The sequence below is a fragment of the Mesoplodon bidens genome, assembly GCF_964165515.1.
Source record: "Mesoplodon bidens genome assembly, chromosome: 8".
Taxonomy (NCBI): Eukaryota; Metazoa; Chordata; class Mammalia; order Artiodactyla; family Ziphiidae; genus Mesoplodon; species Mesoplodon bidens.
In genome coordinates this window covers 26236901-26259548 of record NC_138165.1, presented here as the reverse complement: position 1 = coordinate 26259548, position 22648 = coordinate 26236901, and the positions used below count along the sequence as shown (strand labels likewise).

General features: G+C 41.9%; 1 protein-coding gene across 1 annotated transcript in view; it reads left to right on the top strand.

Annotated features, from left to right (window-relative positions):
- The window catches only part of RAPGEF4 (Rap guanine nucleotide exchange factor 4), a gene marked incomplete at its 5' end in the record, with an annotated part of 314253 nt that extends 304973 nt beyond the window's left edge, over positions 1–9280 (top strand). Inside the window, 2 exon segments of the mRNA XM_081243002.1 lie at positions 5120–5174; positions 8087–9280. Coding sequence (XP_081099128.1) covers positions 5120–5174; positions 8087–8214 — 183 coding nt within the window. The 3' untranslated portion in view covers positions 8215–9280.
- Between the last annotated feature and the right edge of the window lie 13368 nt (positions 9281–22648).

The following is a 22648-nucleotide window of genomic DNA, read 5'->3' as shown; positions in this document are numbered from 1 at the left end:
TGGCTCAGCTCCTGGGCCATTTTATCTTTTATCTCTGGTCCTCACCTTGCCTTTAATTCCATTTGGTTGCTGTCATGGGCACAGTCTTTGCAGGTGAGAGACAGATACATTTCTGGATATACATGTGGAAAAAAATTCTTGTCCCAAATATATGAGGGTCTGAGTGAAATAACCAGAATGGTGTGAATGTGGTTTTACACATGGTAAGCAAGGAGTAGTTGACTGAGATCCTAGATTTGATAGGCATATGGACGGGGGCAGAGTCCAATGAGTAGGGGCAGAAAGAAGAAAAGAAAAAGCAATTTACAAACGTTAAGAACAAGGAGGGCAAAGATCTCAAGGGGCAACAGAAGGAAAGACAAAAACCTCTGAGGGCAGGCCTTTAGAAGACGCCTGACATCTGGGAGCACCTTCTCAAGGGACTTGGAGCAGAGAGAGGGCGTGGCCTAAGAAGAGGCTGGCTCGTCTAGCAGCTGGCTGTGCGTAGGAGGTTGGGAGAGGAACAGTGCACGGTGGTGTTGCCTGGAGGGCCTGCTGGCCTGAACTTGAAAAACAGACATAAAAGTCCACTCCTCTTCAGGGACAGGAGAGCTTAGACGGGGCACAAGAGTCTGTACAGAGCTGGCCAGAAAAGCCAGAGACGGCTGGGGAGGCCTGGTGGGTCATGGACCATCTGGATAGTAGTGAATGAAGGTGTAAGGTGGCCAGCCTGCCCCTGAGGGGAGGGTGCCACAGAAGGTAAATGGGGAGGCCTGGGCCCCGAGGACCCCCTCTGAGGAGAGCCCCCTCTGACCCATCATTGGATTCAAGGAGAAGGAATTACTTGCATCCGAGCTTGAGGGAGATTTGTGTTTGGGACCACAGCCTCAGGGCCTCTCTCCTGGGCCGGGCTCAAGTGCGTACAGCTGGCCACTCCCTCTCTGGACAGCATCTTTGTGCTGGTCACTCTGCAACTCAGGCCCCAGGCAGGACATCTGCTTCTGAGTCGCTCTGTTTTCAGCTCGATAAAGAAATAAATACCTGACACAGTGTCATTGGGCATGCACTGTCTATGCCTTCATCCAGATCAGACTCTCACATTGGTCAGCTGTCCCTGTGAGCTGCCGAATAGGACAGGCCCAACGCCTGGGAAGTGCCCTTAAAATGGCTGTTCTTGTTTAGAGTCATTCACCAGGTTGTACGCGAGTTCTTTGGACTCCTCTTGCAAATTTTCTGGAAGTTTGAAATTACTTCCAAATAAATACATAAACACTGAAGAAAAAAAAGAAGAAGAAGAAGAAATAAATACCTGAGGGTAGTTACAGAAGCCTTCTCTTGCTACCTTATTTTTCCTTTCTGAGCTTCCCCGTGTGAGTTCATGTCCAGAGGGAGATTCATCAGCTTTCAGTTGGGTCCACCTCTCAGCCCTGTAGATGGAAAACTGTATGAACATATTAATTCTTGCAAATAAGCTCTGAAAACCTGTACTTTGAATTAGTCCCAAGGAAAGTGGTGGCTGTGGGAAATTTGGAATGTGGATTCCCAAGGGGAAGCCTGGCATTCTAACTGTGGACCACTTTCTTGGCTAGCATCCTCCAGGGCAGGCTGATGAGCAGACCCTAAGGTGGGGCTTCCCAGCAGGGGGTGGGGCTGTATCAGAGTCAAGTCAGGTGTGAAGAGGGGCTCACACTGCCCACCTGCACTGATTCAGGTGCCTTCTAAAGGAACACATTCCCCTCACCTTGCCCCTGAATTACAAATCACTGTTTTAACAAGCCAGTTACTAACAGGAGTGTGCCATAACCTCAGGTTTGCTGGGATGGGAAAAGAAAAAAGATGAGAAGCTCTGCTTTGGAGTGATCAGGTAATTTCCCACTGGCCTGGCATGGTAGGAAAGTTGCCTGGCCTGCTCCAGGCAGGCCAGCGTGCTCTGGCAGCGCCACGAAGCCTAGGGTATAACTTTTGGCTTCATCCCTGCTGTGGCAGTTGGATAATAAAGCCTATGTCTTTTAACCTTAGTTTCTGCCAACCCTCACTGGGAACAGCAATGAATAAACAGTCATCTGCTGTCAGAAATGACATGTGAGGCTTAAGCCTGCAGAAGAATAGAAAGACTAACTGGATGGCTCTTAGTGGAGATAAATGCAAAATCCTCCACTTTGCTCCAAGAAACCATCTGCACATGTATAGAGAAGGAAGCTCAGTGAAGAGGGCTGAGAGGTTTAATTCACTGTAAGTTCAGATGTCAGCAGTGTGGTTTTTAAATCGTGGACTTCGATGTGTAGCATCATCTAGATCAAGGAAGGAAAATCGTGTTTCTTCTGCACTCTGTGATTTGCTTAGGGTAGGGCACCGCGCTAGACACTATCTACAAGATACCTGAAACTTATGAAACTGCTGAAGAAAGTGGGAAAATTTAGGCTGAACCAGAAAAGACTTGGGGGTGAAGAGATGTCCGTGATAGCTGTCTTCAAGTATTTGAAGAACTGTCCCATTAGAGCGGAGCTAAACACACGTGTTGTGGCTCCAGAGCTCAGAACTAGGATTAGTGGGGTGAAAAGCAAAGGGGGATAGGGATGAGCTCCTCGTTGCTGATGCCTTTAAACAGTGGGGAGCCATTATTTGTAGGCAGGCTTTGATGGCCTTAGGCCCCCTGGAGACAAATGAATAAGGGGCCTTCTGAAGTCTCCTTCTGCAGCCCCAGGAAAGCACCTTGTAGCTGTTAGCAGCATATTAAATATTGCATGTGTCAGTGGGTGCAAAAGAGGGTGGGGTTAGAAATATCAAGTTAACCCTTCTTTGGCCTTGTGAAAGCATTCTGTAACTGCATTGACCAGCAGTGCTAGTGGAGTCCGGGTGCTGTTACTAAGGGTTTACATATTACATTATTGTGCAGCCATCTCAAAGGGAAAGAATGGGCCTCATTGCAAAGCCAGATTTGGATTGCAAAGTTAAACTGAAGTTATCTTTGAGTACAGTTAAAAGGGATACGTCAAAATTAAAACCATTGTTAAAATTAATCAAAGATTTAGAAAGGTAGAATGAACTCCAGAGCTGGAAATTACTGATTTAAACAATTGTTCTCACGTTTTAAACTACATAATGAGCTAAAAATTATGAAGCCTCAGAGTATAGCTGTAAAGAGCAGTCCAAAACCAAAGTCAGAATGAAATGTTTTAGCTTTCAAAACTAAAAAGCAGAACAATTACTCCCTACAAAATGGTATAGGAAGAGGTTTCTGACCCCTGCTAATTGTTTTATTATTCTTCGGAGGGGCATACTGGCAGCATTTCCCAGGGTTTTCAGTAATTACACTCCATTCAATATCTGAAGAATTACAATAATTCTACATGGAATATACTTGTGCCCTTCAGATACAAAGCCTTTGGAGAAGTGAAAAAACAACTTAAAGCAAATTAGCAGGAAAATTATCGTAGTTACTGTTTATTTCAGGGCTCCATATATCAGAGGCTAATTATACATTGTATGTTATATTTTCTTGGAGGTATTTGTAATATATGTCTCATGCTGATCAAGGGACGTGCTGGTTTGCAGGAACCTTTATGAAAGTGAAGTTCTAACTTTTCCAAGTGCCTCTTTGTGTATGAGAAATTACCCAGTGCAGACAGATGTCACTTCATGCATGCCAGAGACCTCAGAGCAGTAGTATTTAGTGAGGTATTATGAATGTTCACCTGTATATATTTGTAAAGTTCCAACTTTTCTATGAAAAAATTTCCCTGCCAAATAAGTTGATTTTTTTTTTCTTTTAACACTACATCAGTTTTCTCAGAGCCATTTTCTGTATTTTGGCAAGCCAAGGTTCCAGGAGAGAAAAAAGCAAGGACTGGAATTAAATAGCCACTCAGAGATTAGAAAGTCTCTTTCCCTGGCTGGACCCTTAACAGATTTTCTGCTAGTGTTAGAGTTAATCCACCATCTCTGCGGACCACCTTGAGAGCAAAAGTGTCCTGAGATGTTACACAGAGACTGGGGGTCCCCGTGTCCTGAGACGTTACACAGTTACTGGGGGCCCCCGTGTCCAGAGACTTTACACAGTTACCCTTAAAATACGATGAGCAAGAAATGTACATGGTGGCTCAGAAACAGTGCTTCAGTCTCACTGATATTTTTCCTTATGTTTCTTGTCCTTCATTTCTTTCCTTCTTTCTTTTTTTGTTTTTAACTAAGTTGAGTGCAGTTCATAAGGTTTCCTTATAAGTTTTTATGGCAACCAAAACTTAGAAATTGAGATCGCTTAATGACAAAATTAACAAACGTTAAATAAATTATGATCCATCCACATGACTGAATACCTGCTTATTTAAAAAGGATTTTAAAATGCAAATGGCATGGAAAAGAGCCATAATGCCATATGAAAAGATTCAGATCAAAACAAACATGTATGTTATGACTTCCATTTTTTGAAAAACATGCTTATGTTTTTAAAGTATTAGAAGGAAATGTACCAAAATATAACTGAAGTTACTGTCTGAAACGTTATTCTAAAATATGCATGTGTTAGTGTTATAATCAGGAAGGATGAACAAGGAAGGAGGGAGGGAATCACATAATTAAGGTGAACATTAAAACACACTTTTGCTGGAAGATGAGAAAGGTTAATAATGCATAGTGTATAGGAAAAATGTGGCGATAGAATATCTATGATTGTTCCATCAATATCATCAAACACCTCATTATTGAGTCCTGTTTACTGTGAGGAACTTGACAAGCTAACCATTCTCCAGATCTAGAATAGTTACAAATTCTCTTGCAAATTCACAGTGACTTCAAGAAAGCATGGTAAAAACTAGTCCTGAGGAGTACGGTCCATTTCTCAGGAACGACAGCCTGCTTTTTACGTCTTGAGGAACAAGCAATTAGGGGAGAGTTATGCCACTAGTATTCCTCACCTGACGAATACCTTGTATGTGTGGGAGGGGGGCATGCGGGGGTGGGTGCCTCTTTCAAGTGATTAAACAGGTTATACGTCAACCAGTTGCCTCCAGATAATGCACATCTCAGAACCTGCTGTTCCTCGTGGTCCCAGGTATTGCTGAAATAAACAATGGTTTGTTTTCTTTTTTGGATTCTACACTAAGTTTACCTGCATTTCAGTTTTTCTTTTTATTCTTTTTAGCGCATGATTGCAAATACTGCCAGAACGGTGAGATACTGCAGGAGCCAACCCTTCAGTAAGTTAATGCTGCTGCAATATGGATCTTGGTGGCTAAGTCCTTCTCAGTGAGGCTACTGAGACATTCTAGAAGCCTGGACAATATTTGACGGTGTCAGAGACACTTTGGACCATGAATCCCATGGGCTAGGGGCCTTTGCATTTAAAATAACCATAAGAATATTATTTTATGAGTGAACTTACAGAATCCATCTGCTCTTTCCAGAATGGATAGACAACTAAGGCATGATTGCCAACAAATCCTGACTCTAACCAATTCTCTTTATGACTCACTGCTTCATGTTGAGAAACTCACATCAACTCGTAATGACTCATTCTGTCGTTTATAAACTGGGAAAGATAATATTTATTGTCTCTTGGGGTGTTGCGAGAAGGCATTAATGTCTATAAGCACATTTGTAAAAGGTCCCATAGCAGGAATTCATATTATATTTCTAGAATTTCTAGGTGAATTAAGGTGCTTTTCTTAAATCTGTACAAAAACTGGTATCATACAATGCTTTAATATAACACCGTCACTGATAATAAATGGCAAGTTTAAGCTGTTGGGAGTTGAGTTGCATCGTCGCAGCAGATCACCCTGCCAGGCCAGTGCTACTGTATCCTCTGGACTGGGACTTCGGGTAGGGGCTGGAGCTTTGGCTCCCTCCAGCTGGTCTGGGAGTGAGAAGGTAGCCCCTGTAAAGTTTTGTGCTAATAACTTCATTGTATGAGTCATTGAAGTCACTGGGCTCATTAAGTTAACATGATAGTTTGACATGGACATGACTGCGAGGCTACCAGTACCATCCCCTCCAATAAACCTAGTGCTCAGAGACTAAAAGCTTCTTGTTTTATTCGTCAGAGCTATCTTTGCTCTTCGTAGCACAGGACTGGCCCAAAGCGAGGGTCTGCTAACACAGGATACCAGAACTGCTAAACATTCATTTTTTAATGCCCGTGGCGGGGGGGGGGGGAAATCTAGGAAAACTAGTCTTGACTTGGGGAGCAAGATCTTTAAAAAATTGATTCAAATGATCATGCCTTCTCTTCCTTCCAAAAGGTGCAGCCTTGCACCTCATCAACCGATCTTATGTGGATTCTGCCAGAATTAAAGTCTCTCCTATCTCTTCGTCTAGTGATTTACTATATGTATAAAGACACGATCATAAGGCAGTTATACAAGTGAGTATGAGAATAGATAAGTGATGCCAGTCTCCACAACAAAGGTTTATAACCTAGAATCAATCCATGGCCCTTCAGGGGGTTCTAGGAAACTCCTGAAATTGAACACAAATGCTATGTGCCTAAGAGGGTTCAAAGCCTTGAGAAGGTTCTCCATGAGGTCCAAGAACCAGAGAAGAACCAAGATAGAATATATTTTGTTCTATAAACTTCTTTGGAAGTAAATCCTACATTCTCCTATATCTCCTAGAGTCATGGGGGGGAATTTTTATCTATACAAATCTCCACTGCAATTGTTGAAGTTATCAGTAACTGCTGGTAAACAACAGCTGCTTAGCTCTGAAGTCAAAAATCTATAGATAAAGCTATAAGAATAGATTCATAAACATTGTGGGAATATGTACAATGTAATTACAGTATATTGTAAATGTAGAGTACACAGCCAGTGACAAGCGAGGAAATTAAACACTGTGGTATTATTTATATGTGATAATTATACTGATGAGTTTCTTCTTAGAGCGAGTGGGGGCCTTTGTATCTTTTCTCTGCTTTTCTGTGTTCAGACCTGCAGCACTCCCCTTCGCCCCTCATGCAGATGGCATTCTAATTGGCTTTGGGAGTGGTGTGTGGATCTAAAGAGAACAGATGGACTGCAGAAGGCAGTGTGCTATGGTGGAAAGAACACTGGTCCAGAGTCCAGGCTGGCTTGGCCACTCCCAGTGTCCCACACCAGGGATCCACAGGGCAGAGGCCGCCCATGGACCATGGCCAAGGTGTTGGATCTAAACGGAGCTTTTTTTCCCTTTTATTGTGAAATAATGTCACCATTCACAAATGGAAGGATTCCCAGGAAAGAAATTCAGATTTCTCATTTCTCTAGAAAAATAGGAAGATCCGGCAACTCAGGGTGCAGATTCCCACATGGCATCAGCATGCAAGAGCTGAGTAGTCACTTCTGGAGGGAACTGTGTTTCCAGTTCACCACTGTCCAATGGCCTTCCTCATTCATGTCTATTCCCTGTGTAGGGATCTGAGCATTTGATTCTTCTTTCAGCCTAGTTTTAGGGAAATTGGTTAACTTCAGATAGCTCTGCTGCTCGAGTGCTTTGGGAAGTGGATGAGAATAGAATGGTAATTGGGATTTCAGAACAAATAGCATCAGAGAATTGAAGGTCTGGCAGAAATCATGCCTTCAGCCCGAGTTGATTTTTCTTTTTTTTTTCTGAGTATGGACAGTCTCTAAGAACACACAATCTATGCAGTAATGCCGTATATTGTATGCAAGTAATTAGGGGAGTCCGACTTACTAGTCTCACTTGCTTGCTTCAGTTCAGCCCAGGTGTTAAGTGCTTTTGTTAGGAGCTAATGAAAACTATGTCTTTTTGCCATTAGTCCTCATCTGGATCAAAGGGAGTGTGAGACACAGGTGGGATGGCAAGGGCAAACAATTTTAATGTATAACCAGGGCTGTCAGGCGATGCTTTCACTTTTATTTGGTGCCTTTTTTTTTTTTTTTACAATATGTAATGCAAAGGAAAATGATCAAAATATGTGATTCCAGGGAAGAACAGGATGGGAGAGAGGAGATAGAACATCCAAGTAGAAACATTTCAATGAATATAGCGTGTTGAAAGGTCTTGATGGAACCCAGGAATTCATGATAAATGAAAAAGTTGGAGTAAATAAAGCTGTATCTTATATGCATATATTATGCAATGCTAATCCTGCTCCTTTCTCTTTCAACAGATCCTGATGCAGCTCAGGCTAATAAAAACCATCAGGATGTCCGGAGTTATGTACGACAATTAAATGTGATTGACAACCAGAGAACTTTATCACAGATGTCACACAGATTAGAGCCTCGTCGACCATAGACATTTAAAGTGCTCAGAACAACGGTTTGCCTCCAGTCCACAATCTTTCAAAAATGCCATGTATGCTAGTAATGACTGTATTGTCACTAGAGAATTCTATAAAACAAGCAAAAACCCATCCTGAGACATCTCAGTGCTGCATTCAGCTTACCAGCGTCATGACAAAAGAAGAAGTTCTTTGACTTGCATACAGCTTGCACACACTAGCTTAGGAATCCCCCTTTTGTAGTCACCGTGTTTTATTTCCAGTTGTGCCATCTTCTTTGCTGAAACATAAAATAAGACCAACATGAAGAGCATGGTAGAAATATCATTGTCAAGAGAAGTATCAAGCTCCTGATATTTTTTTCTAGGAGTGTTTACAGGATGAGATGTGCTACAAATGGTATTTATTTGGCTGCGTCATTGGTGGTATAGTTTCATAATTTCTAACTCAACATTTTGATTTGAGCATGGAGTTTTTGGAAGGTGTTGAGGAATCCGTGTAACTCCAAATTAGAGACTATATTCTTCCATCTTCATAGTCTTACCTCTGAAGGAATTGTACCTGACCACATTACTATAACATTCTGTCTGCTTATGTAATTAATTTAGGGAGGACTGGTCTGTAATTTCTGAATGACATATAGAATAATATTTATGTTTACAATGTAACTTTTTTAAACTTACAAATCAGGAGTACATATATAAGAATTCCACTGAGAAACTCCAAGGTTCTTAAAATTGCTAGCGTTAAGATTTAAAAAAAAATGATACTTCAAAAGAGCACAATATTCAGAAAACATTTTTCAAAATTATTTTCCTGGGCATTAAAAAAAACTTTACTATTGGCTAATTATTGTTACTGATTCAAAAAACCCACATATTTTCTGGACTTAAATGTTATCACAGATATTTTAATTTTCAGCAATTGTTTTGCACTTTCAAATAGATTGTAAATAGTTAAATCAATGGTATAGAGTTATTTATTTGCTACATGATAGATATTGTGCCAAATAATTACTTTTTATTTATTTTATTTAGTATGTAATTTTGGAGTACATTTTTTCCTGTTTTCACAATTAGGCTACATTTAATGTGTAGGAATTGTATGTATGTATATCTTATGTAAATAACAGCTACTATCTTCATTAAATATAATTGTGACAAGAAAAGGTGTGTTGTTCTCAATTCCTATAATATGGGAGAGATAACCATTTGGTATGATGGGATCCTGGATTTCTTTTAATTGAAATAAAATTCACATACTCTAAAAGTCACCTTTTTAAAGTGTACAGTTTGGTGGTTTTTAATATATTCATAAGATTGTTCAACCATCATCACTATATAATTCCAGAATGTTCTCCTTGTCCCTTAAATAAAACCCATACCCATTAGCAGCCACTCCTCATTTTCAACTCCCACCAGTCCTTGGAAACCATTAATCTGCTTTCTGTCTCTCTGGATTTACCTATTCCGGACATTTTGTTTAAATGGAATCATATAATATGGAGCCTTTTGTGTCTGGTTTCTTTCACTTGGCATAATGTTTTCAAGGTCCATCCACATTGTAGCAGGTATCAGTACTCCATTCCTTTCTATGGCTGAATAATATTCCATGATATGGATATACAACATATTGTTTGCCCATTTATCAATTAATGGACATTTCGGTGGTTGCCACTTTTCAGCTATTAGGAATACTGCTGCTATGAAGAGGCACTAGATTTTAGAGCTGCCTATTATGGGTCCTACACAATTTCTCAGTAATTAAAGCAATTGGTATATTATTTGATGAAAAATTTTCCAAAATTATTTAATTTCCGAACCCATGTCTGTTTTTTAATGTCAGCATTTTCCAGAGTGTATTCCAGGCTATAATCTCACAAGTTCAGTAGAGAATGGACTTGAGGACACAGGGAGGGGGAAGGGTAAGCTGGGACAAAGTGAGAGAGTGCCATGGACATATATACACTACCAAACGTAAAATAGCTAGTGGGAAGCAGCTGCATCGCACGGGGTGATCAGCTTGGTGCTTTGTGACGACCAAGAGGGGTGGGATAGGGAGGGTGGGAGGGAGGGGATATGGGGATATACATATACAAATAGCTGATTCACTTTGTTGTACAGCAGAAACTAACACAACATTGTAAAGCAATTATACTCCAATAAAGATGTTAAAAAAAAAAAAATCTCACAAGTTCACAAGCTGTTCCTCCCAAAACACGCACAATTGCAGAGCAAAACACAAAACCAAGATGACATCTTCAAAAAATTTGGGAACGATAATATACCCCCTTAGAAATGATTACCAGTGTTCATTAACATATTCAAGGCTCTGAGAAGTCCTGCTGTAATCCCTTTTATAAATTTACTAGTCTATTTATTTTTGGCTGTGTTGGGTCTTCGTTGCTGTGCGTGGGCTTACTCCAGTTGCGGTGAGTGGGGGCTACTCTTCGTTGCAGTGCGCGGGCTTCTCATTGCGGTGGCTTCTCATGCTGCGGAGCGTGGGCTCTAGGCGTGCGGGCTCAGTAGTTGTGGCTCGTGGGCTCTAGAGTGCAGGCTCAGTAGTTGTGGCACTTGGGCTTAGTTGCTCCGCGGCATGTGGGATCTTCCCAGACCAGGGCTCAAACCCATGTCTCCTGCATTGGCAGGTGGATTCTTAACCACTGCGCCACCAGAGAAGTTCCTGTAATCCCTTTTTTTTTTTTTTTTTTTGCGGTACGCGGGCCTCTCACTGTTGCGGCCTCTCCCGTTGCGGAGCACAGGCTCCGGATGTGCAGGCTCAGTGGCCATGGCTCATGGGCCCAGCCGCTCCATGGCACGTGGGATCTTCCCAGACCGGGGCATGAACCCGTGTCCCCTGCATCGGCAGGCGGACTCTCAACCACTGCGCCACCAGGGAAGCCCTTCCTGTAGTCCCTTTTAACATCCACAGTTAAAGTCCTCTTTGAGAAACACTAAGGCAGCCAAATGCCTTTCTGTGTTCTTTTATGTAATCATTCAAGGTCCCCAGGTACAGGGGTGGTGTTTTATGCAATGTTACACCTCCTATCCAGAGTTGGACACAAAGCCTAGGATTTACTAGAGAATAAAAAAAAGTCACTGAACAAATTGTATTGAAGTCATTATTTTTCAGCATTTTACTATCTCATAGACCTCCATATCAGCTGCAAAGTTTCCCTTATATAATATATAATGATTTTCCACCATTATGTAGTTTTCCTTTCCTTAGAAAATTTTAAAAGCTGACAAATTAAGCTGACAGCCTATCCCTTGGGCATCCTTGCTCCTGTTTACTCTTCCTTACTCCTATCTTACTTAAAAGCTGGTATCCTACATGACAGCTTCTTTCCCCCAACTCCATGGTGACTGACCCCTTATGACCTTATTTTAATATAGTTTCCACATTATTCAAAATTAATACATAGTCTCCCATGAATATTCCCCTTGGTCTTCCAAATGAGAATAACTATTGCTTTACTTAATAAAGATAAGAGATTTTTAATTATGTCTGGCTTCTTTGAAAATGCATTAAACTCCATTATTCAAGGTACTAATGGCGAAGTAAAAGAATTCACACAGTAAAAATAGAGAGTAGTAGCCAAACAACTCTTCCTGAAGCAAGAGATGCAGTTAATATTTTAAAACTTGCAAACAAGCCAAGAGAAAATGAGATGCCTACAGGGTCACAAGAAGGATAATGAGGTTTGCTGGAAGACATAAGAAAGAAGAAAGAATGTTTTTACCAAAAGCACCTGTAGAAAATTATACATTTAAGTGTTTCACATGCCGGCTTAGCAAGGTCACTGGCACAGTGTACAGGAGCTAAGCTTTTCCAGCAATTTTTGAATGCCATGCAGGTTAAACAGATTTCTCCTGACTTCAATGATATTTCCTCTGAAATATGAATGAGGATCAATAACTACCAGTGTGAGAAACTTAAAAGAAGTGTCATTCTGGTTTCAAATTGTACTTATAATTTTTTTTGAAAAATCAACATAGAATATGCAGTGTTGTCAAAATGAACCCCTACCTTGAATAGCTTTCCTTTTGCTGTCAATCTAAAATGTATTACATCTCTTGCTGTGGAATAATCTTAATGTTCTCTATGTGTCTTACATGGAGAAGAATGTATTCGATGGGCAGGTCACAGCATCAATGACTTATAAACTGGAGAAGAATCTTTGACTTAGTTTGATACAGTTAGTTATCTTTCTATTCATTCATTCATTAGCCAGTAATGATTGAGGGGCTTATGAGTGAGGGCCAGGCCCTCTAGTTGCTCAGGATTCAATCTGAGAAAAGCTAGAGGATCCCTGTTCTCCTAGAGCTTATCACCTTTGGGGAAAGACAGAAGAGCAATCAAATAAACAAACAAACAAATATAAAAATCACTTCCAAGAAAGGATGTGGGGTTGCCAGAACATGTAGTAAGAGGATTTAACCTGATCTGAGGTGAGGAAATGTTTTCTGTGCAGGAACAGTTGACCTGAACTCTGAAGGATGAAAATGCTAGCTAAGCAGAGAGAGGCGAGAATATGTTCTAAGGAGGAAACAACCTTGGCGGCACGAAGAACTGAAGGTGGAAAGCTCACTGTGGAAGAGCAGAGAGAGCAAGGGTGAGCAGGCTTCAAGGTGTGCTGGAGACCTAAGTTGGGCTCAGAGTGTGCAAAGCCTTGCAAGGCCTTTTTAAGGAGCTTCATCTTTTACCCCAGAGCAGTAGGAAGCCTGAAGTGCTTAAGGCAGGGGGTTGCATTTCTAATGGCAGCCCTTATGGGGCAGGGCCATTGCTTTATGATACCTCACTGTGGATGCCACATGTGTCAAATTTAATTCCTTAATTACTTATTATGCAGGCTTAAAAGGTAGGGCAGAGGGAATTGTGCATAATGGCAAATATTAAAGAGCAGTGGTAGACCCAGAACCCACACAGAGTCAAACACCCTTCTTCCTCCTGTCTTGGTCTACACTGGGCCACTTTTTAATTTTTTGTTGTGGTAAAATACACATAACATAAAATATACCATTCTAACCATTTTTGAGTACACAGTTCAGTGGTATGAAGTACATTCACACTGTTGTGCAACCATCACTGCTATCCATCTCCAAAGCTTTTCATCAACCTAAACTGAAACTACCTATTACATAATAACTCTCCACTTCCCCCTCCCCCCAGCCCCTGCAAACTACTGCTTCACTCATGGATGTGGAAGTTACATCATCTAAATGGAACCATACAATGTTGTCCTTTTGCAGACCCGGGGAGAGGACTAGGGTTGGCTGCACAGACACAGCCCAAAGGGACTGGAGTGTGGTCCAGGCCACAACGAGGGGTTTGCACAGGATGGAGCCCAGGTCTGCCATAAAAACCCCATTGTTAAGCTGCATATGAAAGGAGGGGTGGGGTCCCGCCACAGCAGCCCCAGTCTCAGCATGCTCACCGCTGGCGCGGCTCTGCCTTTGAGCCCTGGGAGCATGCAAGCCCCTGTGGATTGCACACACACGGAGGTGGGTCTGAAATCTGAGCCAATTCCCCACAACTGTGCGAATTCCTGGGATTTAGGCCTCCAGTAGCTCTGTAAGCTCAGCGCTTGCAGGATATCCAAGCAGATTGCTAGTGCTCCCATGGTGGTGGTGGGTCCATCATTAATAGCAGTGGGCTTTGTGGGTTCACTCACGAGGAGACAGGGCTGGCATGTGAGCTGATTACTGTAGTTCCCACTGTGTGTCCAGGTGCATGACTACAGCAGGTCTGGGTACCAGACTTCAGTGGGTCTGGGCTGGAGGCTTTGGGAGCACAGTGCCTGAGGGACCCCCCAGACTTATTTCCTGCATTCCCAGGGTTGAGGCAATGCTGAGGGCAGTGCCAACAACAGTGTGCTTTGTGAGCCCACACAACACGTGACAAATGACACCACAGAGTGCACTTCCACGTGGACAGCTCCTGTGGAGGAATACTCAGTGTTTCCTCTCCCAGCAGGAGTGCTCCAGTAATGCCTACCTCACACCACAGCTCTGAAATGGATCTGAGGACTTCTACTCCAACAACTGGGGAGCAGACCCTGACACCCACAGGGATGTGACAACCCCAGAGCAAAGAGGAGGCCCCATTCAACATCCAGAGCAGGCTCTGGTCACCACAACAGCAATCACACACTCTAACAAGGGGATAACAGCCAGCACACACTGAGGAAAGATATGGCAGACGTCCATACCAAAAACAACCCTCACACCAAAAATATTAGACTTACACAGGCTACACAGGGACACTCCCACATAAAAATGGCACTTCAAGACCACAATAGATAAGTGTTTCTCCTAAATTCAGAGAAAGCTAAGTAAAATGAAAAAGCAGAGGAATTACTCCCAATTACTCTATTATTAAAGAACAAAAGAATTCCCCTGAAAGAACAAACAATGAAACAGACCTCTCCAGTCTACTAGGCCCCAGGTTTAAAAAGGAAGTAATAGGGCTTCCCTGGTGGCGCAGTGGTTGAGAATCTGCCTGCTAATGAAGGGGGACACGGGTTCGAGCCCTGGTCTGGGAAAATCCCACATGCCGCGGAGCAACTAGGCCCGTGAGCCACAACTACTGAGCCTGCGCGTCTGGGGCCTGTGCTCCTCAACAAGAGAGGCCGCGACAGTGAGAGGCCCGCGCACCGCGATGAAGAGTGGCCCCCGCTTGCCACAACTAGAGAAAGCCCTCGCACAGAAACGAAGACCCAACACAGCCAAAAATAAATAAATTAATTAATAAAAAAAAAAAAAGGAAGTAATAAAAATACTAAAGGAATTAAAAAGGCTATCAATAGAAATTCAGGGAGTTCCCTGGTGGTCTAGTGATTATGATTCGGCACTTTCACTACTGTGGCCTGGGTTCAATTCCTGGTCAGGGAACTGAGATCTCACAAGCTGCACGTTCTGGCCCAAAAAAAAATTTTTTAAAAAGGAAAGGAAAAAGAAATGCAAATCACTGTAACAAGGAACTAGAGACTATAAAGAGGAGCCAATGAAAATTCATTTGCCAAGACAAAAACTGAACTAAAGGGAATAAATAGCAAACTAAATAACACAGGAGAATGAATAAATGATCTGGAAAACAGATTAATGGAAATTACCCAATCAAAACAACAGACATAAAAGCAAGTGGAAAAAAAAAGCAATATGCAAGACCTATGGGATAATTTAGAGCAAGCCAATCTACACATAATAGGGATCCCAGAAGGAGAAGAATAAGTAAAGTGGATAGAAAACATATCTGGGGCCTCCCTGGTGGTGCAGTGGTTAAGAATCCACCTACCAAATGCAAGAGACACGGGTTTGAGCCCTGGTCTGGGAAGATCCCACATGCCGCAGAGCAACTGGGCCTGTGTGTCACTACTACTGAGCCTGTGCTCCAGAGCCCACGAGCCACACCTACTGAGCCCACAAGCCACAACTACTGAAGCCAAGCCACAACTACTGAGCCCACGTGCCACAGCTACTGAAGCCTCCGTGCCTAGAGCCCGTGCTCCACAGCAGGAGAAGCCACCGCAATGAAAAGCCTGCGCACTGCAACTAGAGAAAGCCCACGTGCAGCAATGAAGACCCAATGCAACCATAAATAAATAAATAAATAAATAAATTTAAAAAAGAAAACATATTTGAAGAAATTATGATTGAAAACTTCCTGAACCTAAAGAAAGAAACATATCCAGGTACAGGAAGCACAGAGTGTCCCAAACAAGATGAACCCAAACAGACCTACACCAAGACATAGCATAATTAAAATGGCAAAAGTTAAAGATAAAAGAGGATTCTAAAGGCAGCAAGAGAAAACAAAGGGTCACAAGAGAACCCCCATAAGGCCATCAGCTGCATTCTCTACAGAAACTTCACAGGCCAGAGGGAGTGACAAGATATATTCAAAGTCCTGAAAGGAAAAAACCTGCAACCTAGGATACTCTACCCAGCAAGGTTGTCATTTAGAATAGAGGGAGAGATAAAGAATTTCTCAGACAAGCAAAAACTAAAAGAATACAGTAACACTAAGCCTATCTTAAAAAAAAAAAAAATACTGAAAACTCTTCTCTAAATAGAAAAGAAGACTCGATAGGAAAGAGAAAATCACAATAGGAAAGTATAACACTTAAATAGGAAAGTATATCACTCAAATAAGTCAGTAGATTTCTAAGAAAAACAAAAATTTAATTATGAAAGCAATTATAACTACAATGAACAGCAAAAGGATAAACATGATGATGTAAAAGAGGACATCAAAAGATGGAGACAAGATGGCAGAGTAGAAGGACATGAGCTCACCTCTTCTTATGAAAACACCAAAATCACAACTAACTGCTGAACAACCAACGAACAAAAACTGCTGGAACCGGCCCTGGGGGAAGATGGCAGAAAAGTAAGACGCGGAGATCACCTTCCTCCCCACAGATACACCAGAAATTCATCCACACGTGGAACAACTCCTACAGAACACCTACTGAACACGGACAGAAGACCTCAGACCCCCAAAAGGCAAGAAACTCCCCACGTACCTGGGTAGGGCAAAAGAAAAAAGAATAAACAGAGACAAAAGGATAGGGACGGGACCTGCACCAGTGGGAGGGAGCCGTGAAGGAGGAAAGGTTTCCACAAACTAGGAAGCCCCTTCGCGGGCGGAGACTGCGGGTGGCGGAGGGGGAAAGCTTCGGAGTAGCCGAGGAGAGCATAACAACAGGGGTGTGGAGGGCAAAGCAGAGAGATTCCCGCACAGAGGATCGGTGCCGACTGGCACTCACCAGCCCGAGAGGCTTGTCTGCTCACCCCCCGGGGTGGGCAGGGCTGGGAGCTGAGGCTCGGGGCTTCAGTCAGAGCACAGGGAGAGGACTGGGGTTGGCGGCGTGAACACAGCCTGACGGGGTTAGCGCACCACGGCTGGCCGGGAGGGAGTCCGGGAAAAAGTCTGGACCTGCCGAAGAGGCAAGAGACTTTTTCTTCCCTCTTTGTTTCCTGGTGCGCGAGGAGAGGGGATTAAGAGTGCTGCTTAAAGGAGCTCCAGAGACGGGCGCGAACCGCGGCTGAAAGCGCGGAGCCCAGAGACGGGCGTGGGACGCTGGGGCTGCTGCTGCCACCGCCAAGAGACCTGTGTGTGAGCGCAGGTCACTGTCCACGCCCCCTTTCCGGGGAGCCTGTGCAGCCCGCCACTGCCGGGGTCCCGGAATCCAGGGACGGCTTCCCCAGGAGAGCGCAAGGCGCGCCTCAGGCTGGTGCAACGTCACGCCGACCTCTGCCGCCGCAGGCTCGCCCCGCACTCCGTACCCCTCCCTCCCCCTGGCCTGAGTGAGCCAGAGACCTCGAAGCAGCTGCTCTTTTAACCCCGTCCTGTCTGAGCTAAGAACAGACGCCCTCCGGCGACCTACACGCAGAGGTGGGGCCAAAGCCAAAGCTGAGACCCAGGAGCTGTGAAAATAAAGAAGAGAAAGGGAAATCTCTCCCAGCAGTCTCAGAAGCAGTGGATTAAAGCTCCACAATCAACTTGTACCCTGCATCTGTGGAATACATGAATAGACAACGAATCATCCCAAATTGCAGAGGTGGACTTTGAGAACAAGATTTATGATTTTTTCCCCTTTTCCTCTTTTTACAACGAATTATCCCAAATTGAGGAGGTGGACTTTGAGAGCAAGATTTACAATTTTTTCCCCTTTTCCTCTTTTTGTGAATGTGTATGTGTATGCATCTGTGTGAGATTTTGTCTATATAGCTTTGCTTCCACCATTTGTCCCAGGGTTCTATCCGTCCATTATTTTTTAAATTTTTTTAATAATTATTTTTTTATTTTAATAACACTATTATATTTTATCATACTTTATTCTATTTTACTAATCTTCTCTCTTTCTCTTTTTCCTACCCTCCCTCCTTCCTCCCTCCTTTCTTTCTTTCTTTCTTCCTTCCTTTCCTTCCTTTCTTTCTACTTCTACTAATTCTTTCTTTCTACTATTTCTCCCTTTTACTCTGAGCCAGGTGGATGAAAGGCTCTTGGTGCTGCAGCCAGGAGTCAGTGCTGTGCCTCTGAGGTGGGAGAGCCAAGTTCAGGACACTGGTCCACAAGAGACCTCCCAGCTCCATATAATATCAAACGGCAAAAGTCTCCCAGAGATCTCCATCTCAACACCACCACCCAGCTTCACTAAACGACCAGCAAGCTACTGTGCTGGACACCCTATGCCAAGCAACTAGCAAGACAGGAACACAACCCCACCCATTAGCAGAGAGGCTGCCTAAAAACATAATAAGGCCACAGACACCCCAAAACACACCACCAGACATGGACCTGCCCACCAGAAAAACAAGATCGAGCCTCATCCACGAGAACACAGGCACCAGTCCCCTCCAACAGGAAGCCTACACAACCCACTAAACCAACCTTAGCCACTGGGGACAGACATCAAAAACAACGGGAACTACGAACCTGCAGCCTGCAAAAAGGAGACCCCAAACACAGTAAGATAAGAAAAATGAGAAGACAGAAAAACACACAGCAGGTGAAGGAGCAAGATAAAAACCCACCAGACCTAACAAATGAAGAGGAAATAGGCAGTCTACCTGAAAAAGAATTCAGAATAATGATAGTAAAGATGATCCAAAATCTTGGAAATAGAATAGACAAAATGCAAGAAACAGTTAACAAGGACCTAGAAGAACTAAAGATGAATCAAGCAACAATTAGAAACACAATAAATGAAATTAAAAATACTCTAGATGGGATCAATAGCAGAATAACTGAGGCAGAAGAACGGATAAGTAACTTGGAAGATAAAATAGTGGAAATAACTGCTGCAGAGCAGAATAAAGAAAACAGAATGAAAAGAACTGAGGACAGTCGCAGAGACCTCTGGGACAACATTAAACGCACCAACATTCGAATTCGAGGGGTTCCAGAAGAAGAAGAGAAAAAGAAAGGGACTGAGAAAATATTTGAAGAGATTATAGTTGAAAACTTCCCTAATATGGGAAAGGAAATAGTTAATCAAGTCTAGGAGGCACAGAGAGTCCCATACAGAATAAATCCAAGGAGAAATACGCCGAGACACATATTAATCAAACTGTCAAAAATTACAATAAAAACATATTAAGAGCAGCAAGGGAAAAACAACAAATAACATACAAAGGAATCCCCATAAGGTTAACAGCTGATCTTTCAGCAGAAACTCTGCAAGCCAGAAGGGACTGACAGGACATATTGAAAGTGATGAAGGAGAAAAACCTGCAACCAAAATTACTCTGCCAAGCAAGGATCTCATTCAGATTTGATGGAGAAATTAAAATGTTTACAGACAAGCAAAAGCTGAGAGAGTTCAGCACCACCAAACCAGCTTTACAACAAATGCTAAAGGAACTTCTCTAGGCAAGAAACACAACAGAAGGAAAAGACCTACAATAACGAACCCAAAACAATTAAGAAAATGGGAATAGGAACATACATATCGATGATTACCTTAAATGTAAATGGACTAAATGCTCCCACCAAAAGACACAGATTGGTTAAATGGATCAAAAACAAGACCCATATATATGCTGTCTACAAGAGACCCACTTCAGACCTAGAGACACATACAGACTGAAAGTAAGGGGATGGAAAAAGATATTCCATGCAAATGGAAATCAAAAGAAAGCTGGAGTAGCAATTCTCATATCAGACAAAATAGGCTTTAAAATAAAGACTATTAGAAGAGACAAAGAAGGACACTACATAATGATCAAGGGATCGATCCAAGAAGAAGATATAACAATTGTAAATATTTATGCACCCAACATAGGAGCACCTCAATACATAAGGCAAATACTAACAGCCATAAAAGAGGAAGTCGACAGTAACACACTCATAGTAGGGGACTTCAACACCCCACTTTCACCAATGGACAGATCATCCAAAATGAAAATAAATAAGGAAACACAAGCTTTAAATGATATATTAAACAAGATCGGCTTAATTGATATTTATAGGACATTCCATCCAAAAACAACAGAATACACATTTTTCTCAAGTGCTCATGGAACATTCTCCAGGATAGATCATATCCTGGGTCACAAATCAAGCCTTGGTAAATTTAAGAAAACTGAAATTGTATCAAGTATCTTTTCTGACCACAATGCTATGAGACTAGATATCAATTACAAGAAAAGATCTGTAAAAAATACAAACACATGGAGACTAAACAATACACTACTTAATAACGAAGTGATCACTGAGGAAATCAAAGAGGAAATAAAACAATATCTAGAAACAAATGACAATGGAGACACGATGACCCAAAACCTATGGGATGCAGCAAAAGCAGTTCTACAGGGGAAGTTTATAGCAATACAATCCCACCTTAAGAAACAGGAAACATCTCGAGTAAGCAACCAGACCCTGCACCTAAAGCAATTAGAGAAAGAAGAACAAAAATCCCCCAAAGTTAGCAGAAGGAAAGAAATCATAAAGATCAGATCAGAAATAAATGAAAAAGAAATGAAGGAAATGATAACAAAGATCAATAAAACTAAAAGCTTGTTCTTTGAGAAGATAAACAAAATTGATAAACCATTAGCCAGACTCATCAAGAAAAGAAGGGAGAAGACTCAAATCAATAGAATTAGAAATGAAAAAGAAGTAACAACTGACACTGCAGAAATACAAAATATCAAGAGAGATTACTATAAGCAACTCTATGCCAATAAAATGGACAACCTGGAAGAAATGGACAAATTCTTAGAAATGCACAACCTGCCAAGACTGACTCAGGAAGAAATAGAAAATATGAATAGACCAATCACAAGCACTGAAATTGAAACTGTGATTAAAAATCTTCCAACAAACAAAAGCCCAGGACCAGATGGCTTCACAGGCGAATTCTATCAAATATTTAGAGAAGAGCTAACACCTATCCTTCTCAAACTCTCCCAAAATACAGCAGAGGGAGGAACATTCCCAAACTCATTCTATGAGGCCACCATCACCTTGATACCAAAACTAGGCAAGGATGTCACAAAGAAAGAAAACTACAGGCCAATATCACTGACGAACATAGATGCAAAAATCCTCAACAAAATACTAGCAAACAGAATCCAACAGCACATTAAAAGGATCATACACCATGATCAAGTGGGGTTTATTCCAGGAATGCAAGGATTCTTCAATACATGCAAATTAATCAACGTCATACACCATATTAACAAATTGAAGGAGAAAAACCATATGATCATCTCAATAGATGCAAAGAAAGCTTTTGACAAAATTCAACACCCATTTATGATAAAAACCCTCCAGAAAGTAGGCATAGAGGGAACTTTCCTCAACATAATAAAGGCCATATATGACAAACCCACAGCCAACATCGTCCTCAAAGGTGAAAAACTGAAACCATTTCCACTAAGATCAGGAACAAGACAAGGCTGACCACTCTCACCACTCTTATTCAACATAGTTTTAGCCACAGCAATCAGAGAAGAAAAGGAAATAAAAGGAATCCAAATCGGAAAAGAAGAAGTAAAGCTGTCACTGTTTGCAGATGACATGATGCTATACATAGAGAATCCTAAAGATGCTACCAGAAAATTACTAGAGCTAATCAATGAATTTGGTAAAGTAGCAGGATACAAAATTAATGCACAGAAATCTCTGGCATTCCTATACATTAATGATGAAAAATCTGAAAGTGAAATCAAGAAAACACTCCCATTTACCATGGCAACAAAAAGAATAAAATATCTAGGAATAAACCTACCTAAGGAGACAAAAGACCTGTATGCAGAAAATTATAAGACACTGATGAAAGAAATTAAAGATGATACAAACAGATGGAGAGATATACCATGTTCCTGGATTGAAAGAATCAATATTGTGAAAATGACTGTACTACCCAAAGCAATCTACAGATTCAATGCAATCCCTATCAAACTACCACTGGCATTTTTCACAGAACTAGAACAAAAAATTTCAAAATTTGTTTGGAAAAACAAAAGACCCCGAATAGCCAAAGCAACCTTGAGAACGAAAAACGGAGCTGGAGGAATCAGGCTCCCTGATTTCAGACTATACTACAAAGCTACAGTAATCAAGACAGTGTGGTACTGGCACAAAAACAGAAAGATAGATCAATGGAACAGGATAGAAAGCCCAGAGATAAACCCACGCACATATGGTCACCTTATCTTTGATAAAGGAGGCAGGAATGTACAGTGGAGAAAGGACAGCCTCTTCAATAAGTGGTGCTGGGAAAACTGGACAGGGACATGTAAAAGTATGAGATTAGATCACTCCCTAACACCATACACAAAAATAAGCTCAAAATGGATTAAAGACCTAAATGTTAGGCCAGAAACTATCAAACTCTTAGAGGAAAACATAGGCAGAACAGCCTATGACATAAATCACAACAAGATCCTTTTGGACCCACCTCCTAGAGAAATGGAAATAAAAACAAAAATAAAC